At 35.1% G+C, this 23,039-nt stretch overlaps 1 protein-coding gene across 1 annotated transcript in view; it reads right to left on the bottom strand.

Annotated features, from left to right (window-relative positions):
• HFM1 (helicase for meiosis 1) overlaps positions 1-23,039 on the bottom strand; it is a 113,476-nt gene that overhangs the window by 55,626 nt on the left and 34,811 nt on the right. Inside the window, exons 12-22 of the mRNA XM_044945443.2 lie at positions 22,223-22,423; positions 22,051-22,139; positions 17,259-17,302; positions 17,051-17,152; positions 16,507-16,652; positions 15,437-15,531; positions 14,691-14,824; positions 13,817-13,864; positions 10,195-10,275; positions 1,572-1,663; positions 26-132 (exon numbers count right to left, since the gene is read on the bottom strand). Of these exons, the coding sequence (XP_044801378.2) occupies positions 26-132; positions 1,572-1,663; positions 10,195-10,275; positions 13,817-13,864; positions 14,691-14,824; positions 15,437-15,531; positions 16,507-16,652; positions 17,051-17,152; positions 17,259-17,302; positions 22,051-22,139; positions 22,223-22,423 (1,139 nt within the window). The remainder of the gene's footprint in view (positions 1-25; positions 133-1,571; positions 1,664-10,194; positions 10,276-13,816; positions 13,865-14,690; positions 14,825-15,436; positions 15,532-16,506; positions 16,653-17,050; positions 17,153-17,258; positions 17,303-22,050; positions 22,140-22,222; positions 22,424-23,039) is intronic.

Genomic DNA, 23,039 nt, shown 5'->3' with positions numbered 1-23,039 from the left:
TATTTAAAACATTTAATTTCTGTACCTGATAGTTGTCCGATTTGGATCTTTGTTCAAAGTATTCAATGCTTTCTTTTCATTTATTCTTAATTGTACATCTAGAAATTCCTTGCAGCTGGCTATCATTGTGACCTATAAAATTTCAGCATTTGTTCATTTGGTTATGTCCATTCTTTACTTCTTTTCTCTCATTTATTTTTCTGTACTTATTTATTTTTAATGCTGCTTTGGGACATCACATTTAGCACATTTTGCCTTATACATTTTGCTTCTTTAAGGATTCATTCCTTCACTGACAAATATTTACAAACACCTGTTATATATGCCAGACACTCTGCTACACACTGGCTCTGTACCATTAAGATTGTAAAGATTAACAAGATGAAATTTAAAATATTCATCCTAGCATGTAGCATATGATAAGCACTCAATAAATGAAGATTTCATTACTACCACTATTACTACTGTTATATTATTGTTCAGGCTTCTATAGTTTGCAAATGGTTATACTTACTGAGGATAATTTTTTAATGAAAAAGAATGATGTTGGTATAAAGAAATTTGTATTCAAGAACCTACCTAATTCTCCCAGATGATTTTGAGCAAAGCACTCTGCTTTGAGTTCTCACACCTGTAAAATGAAACTAGCACCTTTTCTAATTCTAATTCTCTTTTACACTTACAGAACTCAAAATCAGATGGGTTAATGTTAACTCTTGATTTCTTCTCAGTTAAGAATAATATTCAACACAACACTGTAAATCAACTATACTTCAATAAAAAGTAAATTAGAAGAGTATTTACATGAAAATACAAGCCTTCTACTCATCAATTTTTGTATAATTTTTAGTATCAATATAATAATCTTATTGCAATAATCAACTTAGATATTTTAAATAGTTTAAATTTGGGAATAAATATAAAAGTCATGTTTCATGTTCATATTCCCAGTTAAGGAAGGAAGGAGCAATATAGTTATAGGTGCCAAAAATATGACTATGCTTTTATTCACTGCTGTAGCTACAAAGGTACCCCACTGGCAATATTTTAGGACAGCCTGTTTTTAATTCCAATTTTCTCCAAAATTAGTTATTTTTTCTGGCCTATCACCAATACTATTCTCTTTCTACAGTTATTGTTATCCTGATGCAAAGGATTTAGGGAAGAGTTGCAAGTAAGAGGCATGTGTCTTTCATTCATGGCAGACTTTCCTAATATATCATGCCACACCATCTTGGAATCTTTCTCAACATACTATACTTGGTAGCCACTACTAAGGTAATCAGAATTATCACATAAGTTGAAAGGTAGCTGCTATCCTTTCTTCGGGTATGTATATAAATTTTCTTAGCCCTAATACAAAGATGCTATTGGAAATATATTCTAAGGAGTAATATTCCATATTTTGCAGTTAAAGACAAATAAAGAGGAAAATATATGCACTACTAGAAATGCTTTCTTTTCTGCTCATTTATTCTTAAATTGCAGGAGATATACAAATCAGTTGTTTCCCCCAATAGTATTTTATACTATATCACTGTATACTTATTTTCTTGTGAAAATTAATTTACCAGATCTGATAAAGTTTCTTTTCCACTGATTGTACAAAATTTCTTCACTGTCTCAAATGTAATATAATACCAAGCCATCAATCTTCCTGCCTCTGTAGAGAGAGATGGAAAAAATAAACATTCCAAATCAGCTGATACAACTTGCATTTTCATCAGTTTAATACACATTTCTTTAGCTTATGACCAACCTAGATAGCATATTCAAAAGCAGAGGCATTACTTTGCCAACAAAGGTCTGTCTAGTCAAGGCTATGGTTTTTCCAGTAGTCATGTATGGATGTGAGAGTTGGACTGTGAAGAAGGCTGAGCACCGAAGAATTGATGCTTTTGAACTGTGGTGTTGGAGAAGACTCTTGAGAGTCCCTTGGACTGCAAGGAGATCCAACCAGTCCATTCTGAAGATCAGCCCTGGGATTTCTTTGGAAGGAATGATGCTAAAGCTGAAACTCCAGTACTTTGGCCACCTCATGCGAAGAGTTGACTCATTGGAAAAGACTGTGATGCTGGGAGGGATTGGGGGCAGGAGGAGAAGGGGACGACAGAGGATGAGATGGCTGGATGGCATCACTGACTCGATGGATGTGAGTCTGGGTGAACTCTGGGAGTTGGTGATGGACAGGGAGGCCTGGCATGCTGCGATTCATGGGGTCACAAAGAGTCGGACACGACTGAGTGATTGAACTGAACTGTGCCTTTAATAGCATCAGGTACAAAAGACACCACTTAAAATTCTTGAGCATTATTTTAATGAAATTGGAATTTGAAACTAAATTGTTTTAGAAATAAAACATTAGGTTGGCTGAGGGTAGGAGGATGGGCAGAGTGAGGATAAGTAATTGATGAAATGGAATTCATTTAAAAGGTTACTGGCTTCAATTATAAGTTGTCAAAAACAGCACAAAGAATTTCAAGTCTTGTGAACACACAGAAAACAGCTGAGAAGAGGAAAATGGTATACTGCTTCTCAAGGTAAGGTCTATTATTTACCTATGTGCTACAGGTTTTGCTGAAGAATAAAGAATGTGACATTCCATCACTTAGAGCCATCAAGAACAAGGTACAGTGGACAGAACTTAGACTCAGGAATAGCCACTTTCTCAGTTAGGAGTCTAGTGAACATGTTCAGCCAAAACATGAGTAATGTAGTGGTTCATAAAAGTGAGATTCTAAGAGCTGTATGTGAGACAGTGAGAATATGACTACCAAGGGAACTAGTATACATTATATTTGAAAGTGAAAGTCGCTCAGTCTTGTCCGGCTCTTTGTGACCCCATGGACCATACAGTCCATGGCATTCTCCAGGCCAGAATACTGGAGTGGGTAGCTATTTCCTTCTCCAGGGGATCTTCTCAACCCAGGTCTCCTGTATTGCAGGCGGATTCTTTACCACCTGAGCCATGCTCCTCTTATCCTGTGCTGTGTTGTGCTAAGTTGCTTCAGTCGTGTCTGACTCTGTGTGACCCTATGAACTGCAACCCACCAGGCTTCTCTGTCCATGGGATTCTCCAGGCAAAGAGTACTGGAGTGGGTTGCCATGCCCTCCTCCAGGGGATCTTCCTGACCTAGGGATCAAACCCATGTCTCTTATGTCTCCTGCATTGGCAGGTGGGTTCTTCACCACTAGAGTCACCTGGGAAGCCCCTTCTTATCCTAGATGTTTATAAATTACTATAGGGTATCTCCCCACCTGATCTGCCTCTTAAGAAATTTGTATGCAGGTCAGGAAGCAACAGTTAGAACTGAACATGGAACAACAGACTGGTTCCAAATACGAAAAGGAGTACATCAAGGCTGTATATTGTCACCCTGCTTATTTAACTTATATGCAGAGTACATCATGAGAAACGCTGGCCTGGAAGAAACACAAGCTGGAATCAAGATTGCTGGGAGAAATATCAATAACCTCAGATATGCAGATGACACCACCCTTATATGGCAGAAAGTGAAGAGGAACTAAAAAGCCTCTTGATGAAGGTGAAAGAGGAGAGTGAAAAGTTGGCTTAAGGCTCAACATTCAGAAAACAAAGATCATGGCATCTGGTCCCATCACTTCATGGGAAATAGATGGGGAAACAGTGGAAACAGTGTCAGACTTTATTTTATGGGCTCCAAAATCACTGCAGATGGTGACTGCAGCCATGAAATTAAAAGACACTTACTCCTTGGAAGGAAAGTTATGACCAACCTAGATAGCATATTCAAAAGCAGAGACATTACTTTGCCAACAAAGGTTCGTCTAGTCAAGGCTATGGTTTTTCCTGTGGTCATGTATGGATGTGAGAGTTGGACTGTGAAGAAGGCTGAGCGCCGAAGAATTGATGCTTTTGAACTGTGGTGTTGGAGAAGGCTCTTGAGAGTCCCTTGGACTGCAAGGAGATCCATCCAGTCCATTCTGAAGATCAGCCCTGGGATTTCTTTGGAAGGAATGATGCTAAAGCTGAAACTCCAGTACTTTGGCCACCTCATGCGAAGAGTTGACTCATTGGAAAAGACTGTGATGCTGGGAGGGATTGGGGGCAAGAGGAGAAGGGGACGACAAAGGATGAGATGGCTGGATGGCATCACTGACTCGATGGACGTGAGTCTGAGTGAACTCCGGGAGTTGGTGATGGACAGGGAGGCCTGGCGTGCTGTGATTCATGGGGTCGCAAAGAGTCGGACACGACTGGGCGACTGATCTGATCTGATCTCCCTTCTGGTGAAAATGAAAGTTTTTGAGAAAAGGCTTATATTTGCTGGCTGATTAGTAAGAATGAAAGTTACCTAGCTAAGGTATATAAATAACCTAGAAATGAAACTATGAAGAAAATGAGTCAAGGGAGACAGAATGGAAAGAATTTTAAAAGAATTGCAACTGAAGAGAGAAAATAAAGAGACAAATTGCTATCAATATAGTTTTTGAATGATAAATATTTTCATAGTAGCAAATATAGGGTATTTCAAAGTAAAAGTCATAGAGTTGGAGTGAGGGAAGGGAACTAGAGGTGTTGAGAATACACCTCTCATATCTCCTACTGCAAGAAGTGCTCTGATGGATGGTCCCAGCTGCTGTGTTCTGAATCTATCACTATGTACACACCAAGATTACACTTTTCTTGAGATGCTCCAAACAAATGACTGGGCATGGCAGGAATATTAAGGTAGACCTTAATGGGACTCCTTGGATGGGCAACTTTGAATTGAAGATTCCCCATCAACTTTGCCGAATGGTCTTAGGACTGCATTGCAGGACAAAATTCTCCTTCCTTTTATCTTTCCTTCCTTTCCTCCTTCCTTCCTTCTCTCCCCTTCATAGAGGTAAGATTTGCATCCCAGTTGAATGACTTTCTGTGCTTCTTGCCGTTACTGTCCATTTTCATTAGGTTGTTAATCCTTAAATTTGCACAAAATAAGACTTGGTCTTTTGAGCCCTTCTTCCATATACATTAGCAGGCAGAAGAGCTAAAAACCCAGACAAGAACACAAGCATACAGATAAAAATACCTAGATACTTCAGTATTATGATTACAAATTAAAAAAGCAAAAGCAAGAAGCAGAATTACTGGAACATACAGACTAAAATTTAATTAAAAAATACTCAAAGAGATAAAAGAAAATAATAGCAAAGGATCATGAAGTCATAAAAAAGAATTAATTAGAAATAATATGTAAAGAGCATCCACCCACATTAATAGTAGGCTTAGTAATCATGATGGCAAAACCACTTCAGCATTCTTGCCTTGAGAACTCCATGAACAGTAGGAAAAGGCAAAAAGATATGACATTGAAAGATGAACTCCCCAGTTCGTTAGGTGCCAGGAAGCCTGGCATGCTGCAGTTCATGGAGGCATGAAGAGTCAGACATGACTGAGGAACTGAACAACAACAACAAAGTAATTATGAACCAATCCCTCTGCTGAAGGCAACCAAATCAGAAAAATGAAATACATGAAATATCTTTTACTAATCATCAAAGAACTAACATGATATTTATCTGGGAGGGCACTTAAAACCAAAAGAATAAGCACACTCAAAATATTTATAAAAACTAAAAACACCAATACAGTATACTAACGCATATATATGGAATTTAGAAAGATGGTAACAATAACCCTGTGTATGAGACAGCAAAAGAGACACTGATGTATAGAACAGTCTTATGGACTCTGTGGGAGAGGGAGAGGGTGGGAAGATTTGGGAGAATGGCATTGAAGCGTGTATAATATCATTTATGAAACGAGTCGCCAGTCCAGGTTCGATGCACGATACTGGATGCTTGGGGCTGGTGCACTGGGACGACCCAGAGGGATGGTATGGGGAGGGAGGAGGGAGGAGGGTTCAGGATGGGGAACATATGTATACCTGTGGCGGATTCATTTCGATATTTGGCAAAACCAACACAATATTGTAAAGTTTAAAAATAAAATTAAAAAAAAAAAAAAAAAAAACAACTGACCACATATGGGTCCATAAAACAAGTCTCAACAAATCTCAAAAGACTGAAATCATACAGAGAACATTATCTGATACAAAGCAACTGCATCACATGTTAAGAACAGTAACAATGAAACTGCTGCTGCTAAGTCGCTCCAGTCCTGTCCAACTCTGTGCGACCCCATAGACAGCAGCCCACCAGGCTTCCCCGGCCCTGGGATTCTCCAGGCAAGAACACTGGAGTGGGTTGCCATTTTCCTTCTCCAATGCATGAAAGTGAAAAGTGAAAGTGAAGTTGCTCAGTCGTGCCTGACTCTAGCGACCCCATGGACTGCAGCCTACCAGGCTTTTCCGTCCATGGGATTTTTTAGGCAAAAGTACTGGAGTAACAATGAAACTAGAAAAGAAAAATAATTAGAAAACCATCAGATGTACAGAAGTTACAAACCAGATTTTCAAATAATCCATAGGTCAAAGAAGAAATAGTGGAAATTAGAAAATTCAACAAACTGATTGATAACAAAACTATTACAAACCAGTTAATAAAAATTCTTGTCCTTAAATACATAGTATTCCTATATTTTTATGTAAACCTTTATTTCCTATAAATACATAGTATATGCATTCCTATAAATTCTCATATAAAACTGCATATGAAAAATAACAATGCTTATGGAAAAAAAGTATTGAGGCAAACAACAAATTCATACAACATTGTATCAAAAGAACTAACCTAAATAATCCTAATAAAAATACTAGCACAATTAAAAACATATGTTAAATTCCTCATAAATAAATATGTACATTAATGTATATATAACACTGTGTGTGTGTTTAAAGTAACTTAATGGTTTAGGGTGTAACAAGAGTTGAGGATGCTGAGTTAATAAACACAAAGGACAAAATATCCAATGATTGGGAATTGCATAATATGTGTTTTCAAAGCAGAATATATGACCAACCTCAGCACAGAGGAGTATGTAAAAGGACATCATGCACAATAATTCTTCTGAGAATTCAGCTGCATTCAGCTAGAAAGTATATTTTATGTTAAGCTGCTGTGATGCTAAATTTTGTGTGTCAACTTAACTGGGCCATAATCTGTCCAGATACTTGGTCAAATATTATGCTGGGTGAGTTTGTAAGGATGTTTCTGGATAACATTAACATTGAATTGATACACTGAACACTGATAGAACATTAGTGTTCTTTGCAATATTAATGGATATTCCATTTAAAAGATTTCTCTGGGCAAATAAAAATGTAAAAACCCTAGGCTAACTAATTTTGGCTCTTTCTTACTGCCTTTCTTCTTAGCACATTTAATATGTCATTGAACCCCATGATTTTCCTAAAGAAGATAGTTTAGAGTAAAACTGCACTCTCTATTTCAGTTTGGAATCTCTTCCCCACACCCTCAGAATACACATTGAGATAAACTGTGAGTATGACACAAAGATCTGAATAGATTTTCACTATGCTATTTATTGAAATATCACTCCCAGGGGCAGTAGTTCTCAATTTTATGTGCAAAAAAACCATCCAGGGTTCAAGCTTAAAATCTAAATTACCAGGTGTTACTCCTAGAAGTTGAGGATTTTAAGTCTGGAGTAGGGCTCATTAGTTTCATTTTTAACATAACAGCACTCTCAGATGATTTTGAGAGTAAGTAGTTAACCCAACCACACTTAGGAAACATTACCCTGCTATGTGATAAGGAATATTTTCAGCTCCAAGACTGGATTGTCCTTTTGGACACATCCTGCCTAGTCATGCAATGAGTGAGGAATGAAAGAGAAACCAATGACATCAAACATTTTATAATTTCAGGCTTAACAAACTGGTTAGGCTATTGAGAAGGAGGGGCAAGTAGAGATATTTTGCTAACCTTGGACAAAAGAGAGCAACAACTCATGTTTTCAGAATTTTTTTTCCTATAAATGTTCATTATCCCATTTGATCATCATAACAACCTAATAAGGTAAATATATATATTATATATTCTTGTAATATGTATTCTTATTTTGCAGATATATATTAGTACTAAGGCTCAGTGAGTTTAAGGTCCCAGCTAGTATAGTGGCAGAAATGGAACTGAAATCCAGGTATTTGAAACAAAGATTTTATGTTCATATCATTGTACAATATTCCAGGTCAAATTAACGGTTATATGCTTCCAAGTGTCAAATTTCATGTCACATATGTAAGAAAAGATTTCTAATAGAAAATTAATGGTCAAATGTTATAGTAAAGGTAAAAGACCTAGATCAAAACCACAATTACATAATGACTATAGCTTAACCTGTGAAGGTAAATTATGTTTTCAAAGAAATTATCATAAACTGAGAATAAAGGTCCAACATCTGCATGTTTAAGAAGCCTATAGTAAGGCAAAAAAAGTCAGCAAACAGAAATTCATTGAAGAAGCAGAAAAAATAGAATCAAAAGCAAGTTAAAAAGAATAAAATTAATCAAGTAGTATTCACTGATGATGGAGAAAGACAGCAAATAGTATATATATCCTTTATTAGGTATGTTTAAAGGTAGAAGAAATGGTATCAGTGGATTCGAGAAGTTCCACAGGGAAAGAATGACAGTGGGAATAAGATTCTTGAGAATTAAAGTATATAAAGAATAGATGATGAAGTTATATTAGTTTTCCCTCCTATTGTATAGCACAGGGAACTCTACTCAATACTCTGTGGTGACCTAAATGGGAAAGAAATCCAAAAAAAAAGGGAATATATTAATATGTATATGTATAGCTGATTCACTTGCTGTACAGTAGAAACTGAAATATAACATTGTAAAGCAACTATATGCCAATAAAAAATTTTTTTAAATAAAATGACAGGGTTAAAAATAAAAAAGGAAGAAGTTATATTAGTGATTCTCATGCCTCCTCAGTGAGACATCCTAGAATACAAAGAAGGTAATTCTCACAAACAGATTTACCAGAATGAAGACCATGGGAGAAGGAAAAAAATGTTATAAATCTGTGGCTGAGAGTTAGGGAGCATGACACAAAATCATACATTGCTATGGTATGGTTGCAAGTACATTAAAATGCATTTAAAAATAGAAGGATACATGCAAAATTAGATAGTCATATATTGATTTTTTCAAACTTTTCTATGCTTCCCAATTTTTATTAGGCAAAGTACAATGAAGTCGATATTTTTCCCCAAGAAACTTCTAATCATGTGTGTTAAAAACTACAAAACACTTTCTTGCTTCTATTATACCCTATATAGAATCAAAAAGAGAGAGGCAGAGACAGAGAGAGAAAGAGAAGGCACCTAACTAACCATCTTCATAAGCCTTGTTTGAAGAAGTAAGAATTAGTAAAATGTTAGCTACAAGAGTTACAATGTCACTGAAGCAACCCAAAGATTTGAACTTTTCAATCCTCTGCTGCTGCTGCTGCTAAGTCCCTTCAGTCATGTCCAACTCTGTGCGACCCCATAGACAGCAGCCCACCAGGCTCCCCTGTCCCTGGGATCCTCCAGTCAAGAACACTGGAGTGGGTTGCCATTTCCTTCTCCAATGCATGAAAGTGAAAAGTGAAGTCGCTCAGTCGTGTCCGACTCTGCGACCCCATGGACTTGCAGCCTACCAGGCTCCTCCGCCCATGGGATTTTCCAGGCAAGAGTACTGGAGTGGGTTGCCATAGCCTTCTCCATTATATGTAACTTTAAAAAAAAATTCAAACATGTATATGACTAAATAAATGACAGGTACACTTCCTCCATGAAATACTGAAATGGATGTTGAAATGATTTCAAAAACAAGCAATGTGAAAAAGTGTTTATGACATACACTAAGAGAAATACACAGGATACAAAATCGTATACATATTAGGATTGCAATTGTAAAAAAAAATAGGGAAAACATTGGAAGCAAATCCAAAATTATTAACTGAATGGTTCTTTTAGGATACTGAGATTATGTTTTCCCCCTCATTTTCAAGTTTCCCATCATGTTGCCACATAAGTCACCAAAGTTAGTGAACAGAAATTTAATGCCTGTCAAAAAGGCAGCTCTATAATCTTATAAATAGGAATCATATAAATTTATCATGCTAATAATGATGATACCCTGTTGAGAATTGAAACCACAATTTAATTTTACCATCATCTAAATTTTAGTGGAACAAATGTTTAAATTTAGTCTTAATTGTTAAATTTACTAACAACAATGAAAAAATTACCAGTTGGTTTGAAATTAATATCTTCATCCATTTTTATCAGGTTCAGAGATGACAAATCATTCAGATTCTTCAAACACAATTCTGTTCAATTATAAAAAAACATATTTTAACTTTAGTAAAATAAAGAGGCAATAAAAAAACAGAATACATTATTAAATATTCTGAAGTCGTGTTTCTGTGTAATTTTTCTGGGAAGAACTGTAATCCCTACTTAAGTGGTAAAAACAAAACAAAAAAAATCTCATTTAAACAAAAGAGCCACCTAATATGCTGAAAATTTTTTTCTAACAGTAAAAACAATAAAAATAACACTCGAGTGATAACATTTACAACTTAAAATGATACATCTGTATTATCTCATTTAATCCTCAAATAGACCTAAATGAAATTGAAGCTTTCAGTTCAGTTCAGTTGCTCAGTTGTGTTCAACTCTTTGCAACCCCATGAATCATAGCACGCCAGGCCTCCCTGTCCATCACCAACTCCAGGAGTTCACTCAGACTCATGTGCATAGCGTTGGTGATGCCATCCAGCCATCGCATCCTCTGTCGTCCCCTTCTCCTCCTGCCCCTAATCCCTCCCAGCATCAGGGTCTTTTCTGATGAGTCAACTTTTCACATGAGGTAGCCAAAGTATTGGAGTTTCAGCGTCAGCATCAGTCCTTCCAAAGAACACCCAGGACTGATCTCCTTTAGGATGGACTGGTTGGATCTCCTTGCAGTCCAAGGGACTCTCAAGAGCCTTCTCCAACACCACAGTTCAAAAGCATCAATTCTTCGGCACTCAGCTTTCTTCACAGTCCAACTCTCACATCCATACATGACCACTGGAAAAACCATAGCCTTGACTAGACAGACCTTTGTTGGCAAAGTAATGTCTCTGCTTTTCAACATGCTATCTAGGTTGGTCGTAACTTTCCTTCCAAGGAGTAAGCGTCTTTTAATTCCATGGCTGCAATCACCATCTGCAGGGATTTTGGAGCCCAAAAAATAAAAGTCTGCCACTGTTTCCCCATCTATTTCCCATGAAGTGATGGGACCAGATGCCATGATCTTCGTTTTCTGAATGTTGAGCTTTAAGCCAACTTTTTCACTCTCCACTTTCACTTTCAAGAGGCTTTTTAGTTCCCCTTCACTTTCTGCCATAAGGGTAGTGTCATCTGCATATCTGAGGTTATTGATATTTCTCCCGGCAATCTTGATTCCAGCTTGTGCTTCTTCCAGCCCAGCATTTCTCATGATGTACTCTGCATAAAAGTTAAATAAGCAGGGTGACAATATACAGCCTTGACGTACTCCTTTTCCTATTTGGAACCAGTCTGTTGTTCCACGTCCAGTTCTAACTGTTGCTTCCTGACCTGCATATAGGTTTCTCAAGAGGCAGGTCAGGTGGTCTGGTATTCCCATCTCTTGAAGAATTTTCCACAGTTTATTGTGGTCCACACAGTCAAAGCCTTTGGCATCGTCAATAAAGCAGAAATAGATGTTTTTCTGGAACTCTCTTGCTTTTTAAAAGGCTATGTAAAACATGTGAGATATGTTCCAAGAATAAAGAGAGTGCAAGGACCTGAAGTGGGAACAGCTTGATGTGGTTAAGAAACAGCAAGATAGCCAATTTGGACAGAGTGGAAAAAAAGGAGGGGAAAGTGACAAGAAATGAAGTCAGAGAAACAAACAGGCACAGGGATATCAAACAGGACTTTGTGGTGAAGGTTTGCATTTTATTCTAAGTGTGATGGTAAGGCTGCTTCCCAGGTGGCGCTAGTGGTAATGAACCCTCCTGCCAATGCAGGGGACCTAAGAGATATGGGTTTGATCCTGGGTCAGGAAGATCCCCTGGAGGAGGCCACGGCAACCCAGTCCAGTATTCTTGCCTGGAGAATCCCACGGACAAAGGAGCCCAGCTGGCTACAGTCCATAGGGTCACAAAGAGTCAGACATGACTAAAGTGTTTAGCAAACACACACATTGGTAAAGCTACTGGAGGATACAGAGCAAGAAAATATAACCAAATTTAGGAAACAGCATAATCTATGCTAAGGATCCTTCCTAAGAAATTTAAGGCAGAACTCTAAGGAAACCAAAACATTCTATCCAGTTACATAATAAATTCAGCTATTTGTTATAGGGGAAAATTAGCCACTCTATAATAACTGAAAATAAGACAAATATGAACTGTTAAGAACAGTTTAGAAAAGTTAAATCATTACAGCTACCAGAATATAGCAAGATATTTCTTGGTAATATTTCATGAATTATTTCTCATTTCATGTGTATTTGCTCATTTTGATTAAAAAAAAGTACGCTTTTATTTTGTGTGTGTGTGTGTGTGAGGAAAAGTATGCTTTTAAAACTCCATTTCAAATTTGGTCAATACAGAAAGGATAATACAACTATTTTACAGATCTGTTTCTCAACAGCAGCATTATTAATGTAAGCTATCGCTTATCAGCATTTTTAACAATATATTTATTCTTTAAGAATGATAATTTTACTTCTTCATCCTTATCTCTGAATTTTTATTTGCCATATGTATATATCCAAGTAGAGAATAAAGTTTGTTTTTTTTTTTAATAAAACTTTTTTTTTTTTAACTTTACAAAATTGTATTAGTTTTGCCAAATAGCAAAATGAATCCACCACAGGTATACATGTGTTCCCCATCCTGAACCCTCCTCCCTCCTCCCTCCCCATACCATCCCTCTGGGTCGTCCCAGTGCACTAGCCCCAAGCATCCAGTATCGTGCATCGAACCTGGACTGGCAACTCGTTTCATACATGATATTTTACATGTTTCAATGCCATTCTCCCAAATCTTCCCACCCTCTCCCTCTCCCACAGAGTCCATAAGACTGTTCTATACATCAGTGTCTCTTTTGCTGTCTCGTACACAGGGTTATTGTTACCATCTTTCTAAATTCCATATATATGCGTTAGTATACTGTATTGGTGTTTTTCTTTCTGGCTTACTTCACTCTTTATAATAGGCTCCAGTTCCAAGTAGAGAATAAATTAAAATTGGCTAAATATTTTTAGGGATCTAACATTTTTTCTTTTACTGGAAGACAGTCTCAGTACAATGTAGAGGCAGCAATTTCTACTCCTAATAAATGCTCAACAATCTGATATTTTCAAAGATATGTAATGAAATACTAAATTCAAAAATGAAGGAATGAAAATACTCATTTCAAAAATGAGATAATGAAATTAACTGAAAACTAAAACTGAGGTTTGACAGGAATACTTTATTAGCACAGACTGGGATAAGAAGCCCACAGTCAAGCTAAGCTTATATTTTCAATTAAAATTAAACTAGAAAAGGAAAATAAATAATAAAATTGTATATCTATAGGCAACATTTCCAAAGACCAGGATCATTTTTAAAAACAAATTAATTAATGTCATACAAAGGAAGATATTCTGATAAAATTAATAGATTAATTCAGAAAAAAAAGTATATGTGTAAAGCTTTATTTACGTGTGAAAAAAGAAATCCATATATTTTTTCTGCAAATAAAGTAATTTTAGAAAATATTTTACTGGACTATTCCTAGTCTTACAACAACTAGACCTTTTCATTAAAATTTATAGAATATAATTTTTTAGAAGGAAATGCATCTAACCTTGTAATTTTGATTCAATTCCATCTTTGTTCAATCCAGATGCAAAACCTATTTAAGTTATGAAAATTTATTAAAAATAAAATAGAATGAGATTTATTCATCCTTAGAGGCTTACTTTGATACCCCAGTTAACTAGAAAAGAGTAGTCTAACTAAATCTTAAATGGAAGAAAAAAGTACCTTAAAGTTAAAAAAAAGGCTTAAACATCTATAGAAAATAACCATTGTTGTGAAATCCTTTCAATATTAATTGGCTTTCTTTTGTTAATTTTACTGTGTAACAGTGACCAGGAATACTATATGTATTTTTTCCTCTTACAGATCTGAAACTTTTGAACCTGTGGAATTAGAATGGTATTATAGCAAGTCAGGTTTTAATTTGATATTCTGCAATTCCAAGTATTTTTACTTTATAATCTTTACCACATGAAAGAACCCTCTAGAAGCAACATAACCATAAATGTTAGCTTTAGAAGGAAGATGAAAATTCCAACAGCAACAGTATTATCATATATTTTGGTTTGAACACCAGTTTGGACAAAATTCAAAAATTGTTTTTGATTTTAGCCACCAGGGAAGTCCTTTAACTTATTTTAAATAATTCTAAGCATTTTAAAAATTTTTACTGGAGACAATTTTTTTCTAAAAGGTCTATATTTAACAGTGTTGATTTCAAGCCTTATTAAAAGACTAGAAGTAAAACAGAAAAAGATTTCTCATGTTTGTCTAATCTTGCCTCTAAATGTATTTGTTATAGTTGTTACTTTTACTTCTGCTACCTATTAACTTCTATAATCTATTCTGTGACCTATTAGTAAAAAATAGGCCCAAATGGCTTGATAAAATTATTACTCTTCAAAATCAAAGTAACAAACCATAATGAGATGGATTTTTCAAGGCTCTGATATAAAGCAAGGTTGATCGTATCCATTCCAAAGCAATATTCACGTTTGTGATGGTATGCAATACTATCTCTGCATTTAAATGCTCAATAAGATGTCTGTGCAAACTAATGGGGGAAAAAAACCTTTTCATTAGTATTATGCATTTCAATGTCATAAAACTCATTGTTTAGAATAATATTTGAATAATTTAATGATATAGTTGACTATAACTGAATACTATTGCTACTTTAATAATTCAGGAAAGTTAACTTAATTTTCAAAAATATGAGTAAACCTTAATGTCAGTTAAACTTTTCAAAAGTTACAGATTTCTTTCTACTCCATGACTCTAGAAAACAATATTGCTTAAAAAAAAAAAAAGGGTGGGGAATAGATTACATCCTATTTTCCCCAAGAGTATTATAATCAAACACTTTACTACAAGGTCTCAGGGTTCCTGTCTTCTATTATTATGCAAATTTAAAGATGTGAAAATTATATTCCTCTCATTAGTAATTTGGCCTTTTATAATAAGAATACATGCAACTGCACGCTGATAAACAATGCTAAACAACTATTACACTGTCTTTTTCTAACTACTAATTTCTTAAAATAATAAACTTTCTAATTAGGTTATTGAAAAATTCCAAGAAAATGGCCTTAGAAAATCCCTAATCTATTAAAAGGAAAAATACAGGATATATTAACATTATTTTTTGGAATATTTTACATATTACCTGCTTTCTATAGTGTCACTGCAAGCAAGCATCTGAATATACTTCTCTTTTGTGCTTAACCGAGTCATAATAACTGCAGTAGCTGTAGTGTCAAACTGGAAGAAAAGAAAAAGAGAGAAATTTAATAAAGAAAAGTATATGTTCATACCAGTTTTCTTCAATAACACAAGATTTTCATTTTATATTAAACAATTCCCTGTCTTAAACAACAGGTCAAAAAGACCTTAAAAATGCTTCTGAATTGAATGTTAACTGAAAATTTACCTTAAAATCCTCCCAACAGTATAGACATAAAAATACCACTTTGGTTTCAATATAACAATTTTGGCAATAGTAAAACCAAAACAAACTTAGGTAACTGGTTAAAAGCTGCAAGATTTAGTGTAATTCACATATAATCTAAATTATCCTATAAAAATTATAAATTTGTGTAACACAATATTTTGGTATTCTCTGAAAAGATATTCCTCCTAAATTTTACCTTAGTCCATACATGAATGACTTTTTTATTCAAGAATTTGTCAGATTAAGCCATGTTTTATAATGTATATGGGTTGATTTTTAATTTTCACAATACCTGGGGACCACTACTGCCATTTGTGATAGTATCCAAGAATGCTACATGTTCTGCAATGTATGAGTCCTATGGAATGAAAAACAGTCCCATCCAAACTGCCATTCAGTATAAAAAGCAAACAAAACAAAACAAAAAAATCCCCAAAGCCAAAAAAAACCAACCCCAAAACCCTGTAACAGCATATACATTCATAAACTCAATCACTTATCAACAAGTAGGAGTTTAGAGGGAGTGAAGGGAGTACTTGACACTTGTGAAGGGAGTTATGTGGGACTTTGATGAGACTTGTTTTACTTCTACTCCTCCATGAAAGTAGTAGATTTTCTTAGTTACATTTATTTTCAAACCTACTTTAAATGTGAAATATTAATCTTTTGTTTAACAAAGAATGCACATTTCTTTTTGCTTTTTACACTGTCTTTATTCTTTTATTTTTTTTCATTTTACATTGTCTTTAAAATGAATTACAAAAAAGTGAAATACTGTCACTTACTTGAGGTCGACCAGCTCTACCAATCATCTGTAGAATATCTGTTTCACTGTATTCTTCAAACATTCCTCCAGCATAATGCATTGTAGATTTTATAACCACTAGGTGAGCAGGCAAATTGACTCCCATGGCTAAGGTACTGGTAGTAACTGTATCAAATTAAAGAATATTACTTTTAAGTCATATAACTTTATTGTTTCAGGTAAAAGTTTTCTTATAAAAGACATATTTTTATAAATGTATAACAATAAAAACATATATAGGAAATTTAGAATAAAAAGAAAGAAAAGAACATCACTAGGTAAAATAATATATCTTAAAGCTGAAAAACTACTAATTCTTACTTTTCAAACTGCAGTATTTGCTAAAATAATAAAGAACTAAAACTGCAAGAGAGTTTACTGTAGCACATATTTGTATGCATAGTTATAATTTAGATTCTTGGAAGAAAACAGAAATAAGTAAGAATACCTGAGTTTTTTCTTTTTTTCCCTTAAAATAGTTTCCAAAAGATCTTACAATATCCACAAGAATATGTTTTACTTACAAAGAACTGGTACATCTCCAACAGTAAAAGCTCCTTCAACTACTTTTCTATCTGACAGTTCCATACCAGCATGATGATAAGCAACACCATGTATTAAGATATCTACAAAAGAAAAATGTCATCTGTCATGTACTTTTAAAGTTAATTAGTAATTGGCTCCTGTTATCTACAGGTGAAAATATGATTTAGAAATTATCTCTAAACCTACCTCTCAGTTTTGAATCTTTTATGGAATATGCACACTTTTGTAACCTATTTAAAAAACAAAAAAGTATTGAGTTTTTCCTATTAGCATCAAAAACTTGGATAGTGTATTACTTATTTTGAAGATTACAGATATCAAAATATGTTTATAACATCATTTTTCAAAAACAATCTTCAATAAGTAGAGACTATCTAACTTTCACACTGAGAAGTCCCTAATTTTACAACTAGGCAAAACAAAAACAGAAACCCCTAGATAATCCAATTTTTAAAAGGGCAGAGGACCTGAATAGACTTTTTTTTTCAAAGATGACATACAAATGGACAACAGGATAAGAAAAGGTGCTCAACATCACTAATCATTAGGGAAGTGCAAATCAAAACGACAATGAGACATCACCTCACACCTGTCAGAATGGCTATTATCAAAAAGACAACAAATAACAAGTGCTTGTGAGGATGTGGAGGGAAGGGAATCCTTGTGCACTGTTGGTGGGAATATAAACAAATGCAGCCACTATGGAAAACAATATGGAGATTTCACAAAAGTTTTAAAACAGAACTACCATATGATCCAGCAATTTCATTCCTAGGTATTTATTCAACAAAAATAAAAACACTTAATTCAGAAAGATATACGCATCCCTATGTTCATTGCAGCATTATTTACAATAGCAAAGATATGGAGTCAATGTGTCCAACAATAGATGAATGGATATATAAGATGTGGTATACACATACATACACACACACACACACACATACACACACACACACACATACACACACACACACACACACACACACGTGGAATATTACTCAGTAATAAAAAAGAAATGAAATCTTGCCATTTATTTGTAACCACATGGATAAACTTAGAGGGTATTATGCTAAGTGAAGTAAGTCAGATAGAGAAAAGCAAAAATTATATGATTTTCCTCTTATGTGGAATCTAAAAAGCAAAACAAATGAACAAACACAGAATAAAAATAGAGTAATAGAAACAAAACAAACAGGTGGTTGCCAGGGGGCGGGGGGCAAAGAAATGTGTAAGGGAGATTAAAAAGAACAAACATACAGTTACAAAACATGAGTCATGGGTACAAAATGTAAAGTGTGGGAATACAGTCAATAATTATGTATCAATATTACCTTATATAGTGACAGATCATTATGACGATCATGACAATCGTCACTAGACTTATTATGACGATAATCTTGAAATGTATAGAAAACACCAAATCACTCTGTTGTAGAACAGGGACACTGACCCCACAGTGTTGAAGGTCAATTATACTTCAAAAAGGAACAAACAAATTCATGGAAAAAGATGGTGGGGAAGGGGAACTAGATGAAGGTAGTCAAAAGGCACAAACTTCCGGTTACAAGATAAATAGGTTGTTGTTGTTTTCAGTCATTAAGTCGTGTCCAACTCTTTGAGACTCCGTGGACTATAGCACATCAGCTTCCTCTGTCCTTCACTATCTCCTGGATTGCTCAAATTCATGTCCATTGAGTTGGTGACACTATATAACCATCTCATCCTCTGCCATCCCCTTCTCCTTTTGCCTTCAATCTTTCCCAGCATCAGGGTCTTTTCCAGTGAGCTGGCTCTTTGAATCTGGTAGCCAAAGTACCAGAGCTGTGCTTCAGTAACAGTCCTTCCAATGAATATTCAGGACTGATTTCCTTCAGGACTGACTGGTTTGATCCCCATGCAGCACAGGGGACTTTCAAGCATCTTCTCCAGCCCCACAATTCAAAAGCATCAGTTCTTTAGTGCTCAGCCTCCTTTGTGGACCAACTCTCATTTCCATGCATAAGTACTGGAAAAACGATAGCTTTGACTATACGGACCTTTGTCAGCAAAATAATGTCTCTGCTTTTTAATATGCTGTCTAGGTGTGTCATAGCTTTCCTTCCAAGGAGCAAGCATCTTTTAATTTCAAGACTGCAGTCACCACCAGCAGTGATTTGGGAGCTCAAGAAAATAAAACCTGTCACTGCTTTCACTTTTTCCTGTCTATTTGCCATGAAGTGATGGAACCAGATGCCTTAATTTTAGGTTTTTTTAATGTTGAGTTTCAAGCCAGCTTTTTCACTTTTCTCTTTCACCCTTATCAAGAGGCTCTTTAGTTCCTCTTCACTTTCTGCCATTAGAGTGGTATCATCTGTATATGTGAGGTAGTTGATATCTCTTCTGCTTCTGGTAGGTCCTTACCAGTTCTGTCCTTAATCATGCCAATCCTTACATGAAATGTTCCCTTGATATCTCTAATTTTCTTGAGATCTGTCTTTCTCATTCTATTGTTTTCCTCTATTTCTTCACATTATTTATTTAAGAAGGCTTTCTGATCTCTCCTTGTTATTATCTGCATCTCTGCATTCAGATGGTTATATCTTTTCCTTTCTCCCTTGTCTTTTGCTTCTCTTCTTTCCTCAGCTATTCATAAAGCCTCCTCAGACAACCATTTTGCCTTCTTGCATTTCTTTTTCTTTGGGATGGTTTTGGTCACTGCCTCCTGTACAATGTTATGAATCTCCATCCATAGTTCTTCAGGCACTCTGTCTACTAGATTTATCCCTTGAATCTATTTGTCACCTCCACTGTATAATCATAAGGGATTTGATTTAGTTCATACCTGAATGGCCTAGTGGTTTTCCCTACTTTCTTCAATTTAAGCCTAAATTTTACAATAAGGAGCTCATGATCTAAGCCACAGTTAGCTCCAGGTCTTTTTTTTATTGACTCTATAGAGTTTCTCCATCTTTGGCTACAAAGAACATAATCAGTCTGATTTTGGTATTGATCATTTGGTGATATCCATGTACAGACTTGTCTCTTGGGTTGTTGGGAAAGGGTGTTTGCTATGACCAGTGTGTTCTCTTGACTAAACTCTATTAGCCTTTGTCCTGCTTCATTTTGTACTCTAAGGCCAAGCTTGCCTGTTCTTCTGGTTATCCCTTGACCTCTTTTGAATTCCAATCCTTTAAGATAAAACTATGTCTTTTCTTGGGGTTAGTCTAGAAGGTATTGTAGGTCTTCATAGAACTGTTAAACTTCAGCTTCTTTGGTATCAGTGGTTGGGGCATAGACTTGGAGTACTGTGATGTTGAATGGTTTGCTTTGGAAATGAACTGAGATCATTCTGTCTGTTTTGAGATTGCACCCAAGACTGCATTTTGGATTCTTCTGCTGACTCTGAGGGCTAGTCCATTTCTTCTAAGTGATTTCTGCCCACAGTAGTACATATAATGCTCATCTAAATTAAATTTGCTAATTCCCATCCATTTTAGTTCACTTACTCCTAAGATGTTTAATCTTGCCATCTTCTGCTTGACCACGTCCAATTTACTTTGATACAAGGACCTGTATTCCAGGTTCCTAGGCAACCTTGTTCTTTACAGCATTGGACTTTATTTTCACCACCAGACACACCCACAACTGAGTGTTGTTTCTACTTTGGGCCAGTCGTTTTATTCTTTCTAAAGCTATTTATTAGTAATTGCCCTCCTTTCTTCCCCAGTAGCATACTAGACACTTTATGATCTGGAGGGGGCTCATCTTTCTGTGTCATATCTTTTTGACTTTTCATACTGTCCATGGAGTTCTCCAGGCAAAAATACTGGAGTGGACTGCCATTTCCTCCTCCAGTGGACCAATTTTTGTCACAACTCTTCCCTATGATCCATCCATCTTGGGTGGCCCTGCATGACATGGCTCATAGTTTCATTAAGTTACACAACCCCCTTCACTGTAACAAGGCTGTAATCTATGAAGGGGAAGATAAATAGTTACTAGGGATGTAATGTTCAATATGATAAATATAATTAACACTGCTTCATGTTATATATAAAAGTTGTTAAGAGAGTAAACGCTAAGAGTCTCATCACAAATGAAAAACATTTCTATTTCTTCAATTTTGCATCTATAGGTATGGATGACAAATATTCACTAAACTTAATGTGGTAACCATTTCATGCTATATGTAAGTCAAATCATTATTTTTTATACCTTAAACTTATACAGTGCTAGATGTCAATTATATCTCAATAAAACTGGGAAAAATAAGGAAATGAATAAGTATAAATAAAACCATCCAAAAAAAGAGGGAAAACCCCCAAAATCTCAGGAAACACTTTCACTATGAGAATACTACCAATTAACTTCCTGAAGTTAACTACATTTTTTAAAAATGTAAAAAATTCTTAAATACATGATATGCAGAAAAACTATTTTTAAAAAATCTATGGAGACCAAAGTAAACAAAATGTTGGGTATGTTAGACAAGTTTAGAAACCTTAGTAACAGAATCTTGGATAGAAAGAACCCCTAGAATGTTAACATTTAACAATTAGGTAGAAGAAGTGAAAAGGGACTGAGACTGAGTAGAAAGCAAAATAGGAAGAAACATGGTAGACAGTGATCATGAAAATACACAGACTGGTGTTTTTAAATAAGGTAGGAGTGGTCAAATGTGTTAGAGGCTCCTGAGAGATGACTTGACAAGATTGGCTTTAGTAAACGATTACAACAGATGGATTGAAAGTGAGTAAAAAATGAAGAAATATGAATAATCTTTCAAATAGGGCTATGAAATAAAGAAGACAGGATCACAGTTGTACTAAGATTCATTGTCTTATTAATCCTCCAAATTACTATTATCCTTATTTTACAGATAAGGAAGCAAGCTTGGGAAAGTCAAGTAACTTGAAAAGGTCAACCCAGTTTTCTCATCTCATTTACGTTATCCCTGAAAGTCTTTCTACATACAAGAAAATATTTTAAAATATACCTCTGTTTCTGTTCCACAGTCATAATAAATTTTGCATCTTTCACAAGAACCGAAGCAGCCTGTTGCACACCTTTCCTTGTTGCACAAAACTAAAAACGAATGAATAATTTTTATATTAATCATATTAAAAATTAAACATTACATTAAAAAATAATCAACCAACAATCCATACCACAAGTGTGGGTTTCTGATCAGAGTACGTTTGTATAATACTGGCAATTTTGTAGTTGAGCGTTAAATCAAACTTGAATTCAGTTTGGTTATCACTGCAGGGAAACCCAAGAACCACTTTCCGAAGTTTCACTGGTCTATGTCTCTCATCCATTTTCAGACATACAGCAGATCTTTCACCATCTGAAAGCCATTCTGCAATCTTTAAATGACAGAAACACACACAATGAATTTTTTTCTAGTAAAGTTTTATGGCTAACATGCCCAATTACAGATCACCTTAAAGTCAAGGTATAAAAATATTTAGTCAAGTAGTCTTTTTCAACATTACATATTTTAAAGATACTATTCAATTGATATATTGGTAAATATTTTCAATTAGCAGCATTTCAAGATTACACCCACTTTTTAACATGATAAACTTTCAATTATTATTATTTTGTTTTAGTTTCCTTCTATAGAGTCTAAAACTAATTTCAACAAAGAAATTTAATTTCTCAGTAGCACTGTAACTTCTTTGCTATTTTTCAGAACTATGCTCAGATATAGCTGACACTTCTTTTGTGTTATACTGAATACTACCTGAATAGTAGCAAAGTAATGATTGGCAAAGGCTGGCAAAGGTTGACAACTTTTCTAAACACAGAACAAATAAACACTTGTGAGATGGAAATGCCAAAAGCATATTTCAGACTCAACTCTAGAGTCCTTAATTTCTGGAACTGTGGAGAGCAATCCTTAACTTCACATAGACTGGTTAGGCTTCATGTTCTGCTCTGAAACTGTTTCTTTGACAGGAAGATTAATGAGTTTCTAAC

This window comes from Bubalus bubalis, chromosome 6, assembly GCF_019923935.1.
Source record: "Bubalus bubalis isolate 160015118507 breed Murrah chromosome 6, NDDB_SH_1, whole genome shotgun sequence".
NCBI classification, from domain to species: Eukaryota; Metazoa; Chordata; class Mammalia; order Artiodactyla; family Bovidae; genus Bubalus; species Bubalus bubalis.
Note: the sequence above shows the minus strand (reverse complement) of the source record. Positions and strands in the feature narration are given on the sequence as shown.